This window comes from Epargyreus clarus, unplaced genomic scaffold (assembly GCF_041222505.1).
Source record: "Epargyreus clarus isolate Ecla_fem2 unplaced genomic scaffold, WU_Ecla_fem_2.2 ptg000033l, whole genome shotgun sequence".
NCBI classification, from domain to species: Eukaryota; Metazoa; Arthropoda; class Insecta; order Lepidoptera; family Hesperiidae; genus Epargyreus; species Epargyreus clarus.
In genome coordinates, this window is record NW_027332238.1 from 4157255 (window position 1) to 4164372 (window position 7118).

The following is a 7118-nucleotide window of genomic DNA, read 5'->3' on the forward strand; positions in this document are numbered from 1 at the left end:
GGGTACCTTTTGAGGGTTTCCCCCTCGAAAAAAAACACACAATAGCAACTGCCACCTATAAGAGTAAATACCTGTAATTAACCCAATAAGCTTAGTCCTACCAAAGGTTGGTTGCAACATTTCAACCCCTGAGGCCTAAGTTGGTGAGGCTCACATAAGTATGTCTCCCACACCTGTATTTGTTTTGTACCCAGCTACAGGTCTGTGATGTCTCCCTTACCACACCCTTCAAACCAGAACAGAGCAGCACCTTTTTTATAACAATAATATAGGAGTAGCAGACGAGCATGCAGTCCACCTGATGCTAAGTGTCTACTGCCGCCCATGGACATCTGTAATCAACCCCAGACAGGATAAGGTATTGTTGGCCTACCCGAGGTCGGCCTCAGTTGCGCCGCTACCCCTGAGGTCTAAGCTGGAACGCCTTGGAAAAGTATGTCTCCCCTACCACACCCTTCAAACCAGAACACAGCAGCGCTTTACATTGCTTTTAACATTACTGATGATAGGTAATTGATTCAACTATTTACACATATATCACAAATAAAATACCAAAAACCATAATCAATAAATTTTATTTTAATTTGATTGAAAATAATTAATATACACAATGTTTATATTCAGCCTTATATTACATTTAAAACTATCCTTAATCTATCATTAATATAATGATTTAGGGTACTCTACTTATACCATAATTGTTTTTAAGGCACTCCCTCACCAGATCATTATTCTGTAACATTACAATATAAGATTTGTATTTAAACCTATGATTTGAAATTATTATAGTCCGCTCTGAACATAGAAATGAGTCGCGTCGCCATAGCAAATTGTATGACACCAGCTCGCAACTTCAGAGCGGACTAGCAATTTGGCGCGGAGTATACATTGCTTCACACACGGCATTAACGTGTAATGTAACTTGTGTGGCAGAGTGGTAACATACCAGTTGCAGAAGTAATCATACAATGGAATTTTTTGATTTGAAAGAGTTAAAATTGACATTAAAAATGTTATACTCAAAGGAATTAACCATATTACATTAAGCTTTTTCATTACTGTAATCTTACAAAACATTTTATCATTACAAATTGTGTTGTAATGCTCCATTCACCTCACTAACTGATGTTATGCTCAAATCTGAAATGTAATATTACAGGCAAATGTTAGTAAAGAAGTGCCTTAATATAATAATAAATATGATCATCATAGTTACTGAAATTCCTTCCTCATAGCTACATTTAGTCAGACATTTTACTATCAATTTCAGTTTTAATAATGCTCTCTTTATATTTATAGACATTGAATGTTAGATACGGTTGATATAGGGATGCGATTATTTCCGAAAAAGATCGATTCTTGAATCGATTCGAATCGAAGTGTCTTAAGTCGATTCACAAAATCGAGCCCTAAAGTGTCGATTCTCCAAAAAACGATCTTCGATCTATTCGACGAGTCAATCACTGAAATACGTATCCGCCAACAAAAAATGTCTAAAACACATTTGTTTATATTCAATCAACTACGAAGAACTCGAATTTAGATATTGTAGGACAAAATATCGATTTATTGAATCGATCCATTATTGGGGATCTATTGAAGGCTACGATTTTTGGAACAAAAACTCGATTTTGCATTAATCGATCTCAGATCGCCATTCTTACTTTGGTACTTTGGTAGAAATAATGTTTCTATACAATTTTGCAACAGGTAAGACCCATGTCTGTATGGCTGTTATAGTCCGCGCCAAACTGCTAGTCCGCTCTGAATGTAGAAGCGAGTCGCGTCGAATAGCAAATTGTAGATATTAGCGGGATGAAGACTGCGGGCCGGGTTGAATAGCTGCATTAGTGTGCCCTTACGTTACCGAGTATATGCCAACTAAACCGGCGTGCGACAACTTTAGACCGGACTAGCAGTTTGGCGCGGACTATACAATAGATATAAATATATAATTCATATATCTATACACATTGTATATAATATTACATATATTTGATACAGATGTAAGATTTTAATTTCACAGTATTTATTACAATGGAAACCATGATAATAAATATAAGCATTTTTTTATTTATATTATTAATTGAATTGAATTGATTCATAAAATTAATTGAGTGTGAATTGATTTACATAATTAATTGTATAACATTATTCATTTCCATATTCATCATACATAATCAATACATAATCTCTCAGTGGACACACATAACAATAGGTTATTTAATTTTTAAAAACAATATATAATCTTTTTATGCAAAGAAAAGTTATTGAGTTTTTCAGTCTCCTTAAAAATGGAAGCTCTAGTGGACTAAAATGTTTGAAATGTCCCAATAATGTTTGAAGTACATATTTATTTTTTACGTAAAGTACGCAGTATTAGTTACTTAAACGTAAATTTTCTCTAAAAAGTGTTTTTCGTTTATTCGTCAATAATTAAAACAATAAATTAATGATAAAATCATATTATTCTGGCTTCATGTAATTTCAGGGAGGTGAAGTATCTTTCTATTTTGTTTATCAAAGAATGAGTTAACAAAATTGTATATTGTCCCTTAAGTTCTAACACCGTGGATTGCAAATTACCAATTTGAGAGCAAGACTGTCATTTAGTTATTTATAAGGTTCCCAAAAATATCGAAATATTGGAATATACTGCATATGAAATATCAGATTTTCATATGCAATAAATTCAGATATTTCAGATATCTTTTAAATCAAAAGTAAATAACAATATTTTAAATATGATTTGATATACTTACTATCCCTGCTGGGCATGGGTCTCCTCTCAGAATACGGATTAGGCCATAGTCCACCGCGCTGGGCAAGTGCGTATTGGTAGACTTCACATACCTTTGAGATTTTTTTTTATATAAATCTCTCAGGTATGCAGGTTGCCTCACGATGTTTTCCTTCACCGTTTTAAGCAAGTGATAACTAATTTCTAACATGCACATAACTTTGAAAAATCAGAGGTGCGTGCCTGTTTCTAAAACATGAGGCTATCACTGCCTAAACATATATATCATAATATTAGCTGACCCAGCAAACGTTGTGTTGCCATATAAATAAAATAATGTTAAGGGTGTACAACCCTTATTACTTAGGGGTATGAAAAATACATAGTAGCCGATTCTCAGACCTACTGAATATGCATATAAAATTTGGTGAAAATCAGCAAAGCCGTTTCGGAGGAGTACGGTAACTAACATTGTGACACGAGAATTTTATATCATGATATACAGGGTGAATTTTTCAAATAGGCCTTCAGGGCCAAATCCGAAACTATAAGGATTAGCGAAAAATGCTGAAAGGAGTTACAAGGCCGATTTTAATAAAAACTAAAACTTTCATTTATCATTACTTCCCAGATTTTGATCCTTATAAGCAACACTAAATAGCAGTGATAGCCTAGTGGTTAAGAAACTCGGCCTCTCGATCGAGGGGTCCGAGGTTCAAATCCTAGGCACGCACCTCTGATTTTTCGAAGTTATGTGCGTATTAGAAATTAATTATCACTTGCTAAACGGTGAAGGAAAACATCGAGAGGAAACCTGCATACCTGAGAGATTTATAAAAAAAAATCTCAAAGGTATGTGAAGTCTACCAATACGCACTTGGCCAGCGCGGTGGACTATGGCCTAATCCTTCTCATTATGAGAGGAGACCCGTGCCCAGCAGTGGGACAGTAATGGGTTGATGATGATGAAGCAACACTATCAGATAGTGGAATAATGTAGAGGGTGTATTTTTTTTCAAAATGAACTCGTTCGATTCCCGGCTAGATAAAAAGTTATTTTAAAAAAGTAATGATGCAGTTTTAGTTTTTATCACAATCGGTCTCATAACTCCTTTCAGTATTTTTCGCTAATTCTTATAGTTTCGGATTTGGCCCTGAAGGCCTATTTGAAAAAATCACCCTGTATATCCACTGTTATTTATCAGCAAAGCCTGATTATTTTCAATTTTGCTTGCTAGTCACCACTAGTCACCACTCAATATGTAAAAACATTGTATTACGCATAATTTTCACCAGGTATTTCACCAAGCCAATATATAATAGTGTTATTTTTTCTCGATTGATATGCATAGCTCAAAATGGGCATTTCGTGGTGTTAGAACTTGAGTGACGATATTACCATTACTGTGTCATATAGAAAATAGTATAATATAATAGTAAAATTACCTTAGAATGAGCCAGCTCACACAATCAAAAATCAAGTTAAAATTCAAATAAATATAAGTCATATAATAAAACATTTCCTTTTTTTATAGGCACAGCTAGCAAATGTATATGTGTGGTAAATGGTCATTGACACATCATGATTAGACCGCAAATAATACAAAATTCTTTATCACAAGTCTAAATCTTCTGTATTTTTTAATAATAGCAAACAAGCATGCAGTCCACCTGATGGTTTTTTATTTATTTATGATTTTTTTTATTATAACGAGCTGATTCACTTTTGGGAATATTCACATAAATCAGAAATGTTTCACTGTTGGGACATTTTGTTTTAAAATGGACATATCAGAGGGTCCTAGGACCGCGATTGGATATGATCCTATGCTAATGTGCCCAGTATAAGTAAGACAATAAGATATACTCTTATATACATTTCTGATTATACTTTTCCGAGGCATTCTAGCTTAGTCCTCAGGGGTAGCGGCTATCTGTGGCCGACCTCGAGGAATATCAATATAATCCAATCTGGGGTTGATTACAGATGTCCATGGGCGGCAGAAGCCACTTCCCATCAAGTGGACTGCATGCTCGTCTGCTACTCCTTATATTATATCGACCCCTCCAGCATATAATATCTCAACAACAAATTTACAGCTTTACAGGACAGTTTTAAAGTTTCGAATATACTAAAATGCGAATAAAATCTGCGTTTCTGCAGGTATCTCTGAAACTTGATTACTTGTGTTGATAAAACAAATTAAAATGATTAAATTTACGCAATAAAAACGAAAAGGTACTTTTTTGGGTTATGATATTATATGTAGGAGTCGATATTATAGTCATTATTTTAAAATAAAAGTTGGACCTTTACAATTAATTTGTAAATTAAAATAAAGACTGATTCTAATCAGACCACAGCAGTGTTTGTTATAACAGAACATTGACATTTATACCTTCGATCAACCCAGTTCACACACTGTATTCACATTTAAGCTATAATGATCTCCGAATTCCACTTTCAATACTTATGATGATCACAGATTGTCATAACTCCACACTTTAATACGACACAGGAGGAACTTGTGGCAACATATTCGTGTAAATGCACTGAGTTTCTACCGGCTTCATTTGTTGCATCGGTTGGTGTTGCATCACTGGCGGCATTTGCTGCAAGGGAGCCATTTGTGGGGGCTGTTCTACCGGTTTCTTGTTTTTCTTCTCACATTTCTTAAACTTAATGCCTAATTTATTCAATAGTATTAGCCTTAAGGACTCCTTGCCTCCTTTATAGTTTAGTTCATGTTTCGCAGCCGCTAGGATCTTGCCCAGCGTTGGGATCTCCTTCCGCATAGAGTAACTGTTCACGATACCCCTCAGAGAGCACAATTGGAAGTAATCTAGCTGTACTTTCGTTTTTCTAACTCTTTTCTTCTTCGGGCCTGTCATTTTAGTTTGCGTCGCTTCGGCGCGTAACCCGTCTCTTTTTATTCGTTTAATCGTGCTCTCGGACAGCCCCGTCGCCGCGCAGGCCCGTTTAACCACATTTTCCACTGGAAAAGCGTAACCACGATTCTGTTTTTCACTCTCAAAGAACTTGATCACTTTGTAAATAATTTCGCGCGCTTGACCGTCTATGGCTTCCTTTTTTTTCTTTTCCAGCCGAGGCTTGAGCATGTCTATTTGCGCTGGATGCTGGTGCTGCACCTGCACTTCGGAATTCTGTATCACTTGGTTCGCGGTCTGTACTTGCACTTGGACCTGCTGTGGTTGGGCCATCTGCATCTGATTGTTTACGGTCATTTCGTGCAGGTGCTGCTCCATATTAACAGTTTTGTAACAATAACTTACTATTTACATAGAAGGCCGATGATTCTGAGTTACAACCTTATCGGTTTTAGGCCTGTTTTGTGTTTATTATGAACAAATTGTTTGCTAAAAAACGATTGATTACAATTGGTCGCCATTTATGCAGCACAGCACAACAATAAACAACAGACTAAACAGATTTCTAATGTATTGATAATGCAATGACATACGCACAGATAATAAACATAAATGCATTATTTTTACATAAAATTTAAAAATTATAAGAAATGCCAACAGATGTGGTATCATTTAAATAATATGATTATTACATCCATGGAACAGAAAAAACAAGTGGAAGTGCTAAGTAGGCGTGGCGCGGCTTCCACTACTAGGCGTTGTTACTCTCACTTGCCTTCAAACGAGTCTACTCATGTTTGAGCGTCGGTTCGAGACAGATGTTTGTCAAATTCTATAAAATAAATTATTAAGACATATTATGCTATTTTGGAATGTAAAAATGATAGCAGAAAGAAGACAATTAAAAATGGAGGTGTTTCGTACAATCACTGAGTACAATTTTATTTTATATTTCCTAAAATCTTAAAAATATCAAATTTAAAAATAATTTCCACTTAGTCACGCTAACATCAACCTTAATGCTTTCAAATAAAGTTCATTTTTTAATTGATTCCACCATACCAAAACGTCTAGAAGAATCCACGCTACTCAATAAGTGATGGGGGCAAGTATAATTTTTCTTATCGATATTTTACAATATACATTATTATAAAGGGAAAATATTATATTTAGAAAATAAAATTATATAAATCTAAAATTAGGTTCTTGCGGCAAAAAGTATCGTAATACCTACTACGTAATAGCTGTAACTCACATAGCTGAGGTGTACTCACATATCATATCTCTCATGACATAATTATCTCATTATTTTTCGATGGCTTGGATTTATGAGTGCTACTAGTAAGGAGAAATAGACCGATGCTATATAATTGTTAAGGATGCGAACAATTACTAAATGTTTAACATTTATATATTTACTTTATATCATTTACAAAATATATCTATGTACAAAAATACGTTAACTATGTAGTACGTAGTATTTAGAGTC

The 7118-nt window shown here is 34.7% G+C and overlaps 1 protein-coding gene across 1 annotated transcript; it reads right to left on the minus strand.

Moving 5' to 3' along the window:
- Nucleotides 1–5167: 5167 nt before the first annotated feature.
- LOC140755563 (uncharacterized) lies at nt 5168–6194 on the minus strand. The gene has a single exon (XM_073090857.1). It carries the CDS (start codon nt 6005–6007, stop codon nt 5246–5248), a length of 762 nt encoding a protein of 253 aa, XP_072946958.1. The 5' UTR covers nt 6008–6194; the 3' UTR covers nt 5168–5245.
- Nucleotides 6195–7118: the final 924 nt, after the last annotated feature.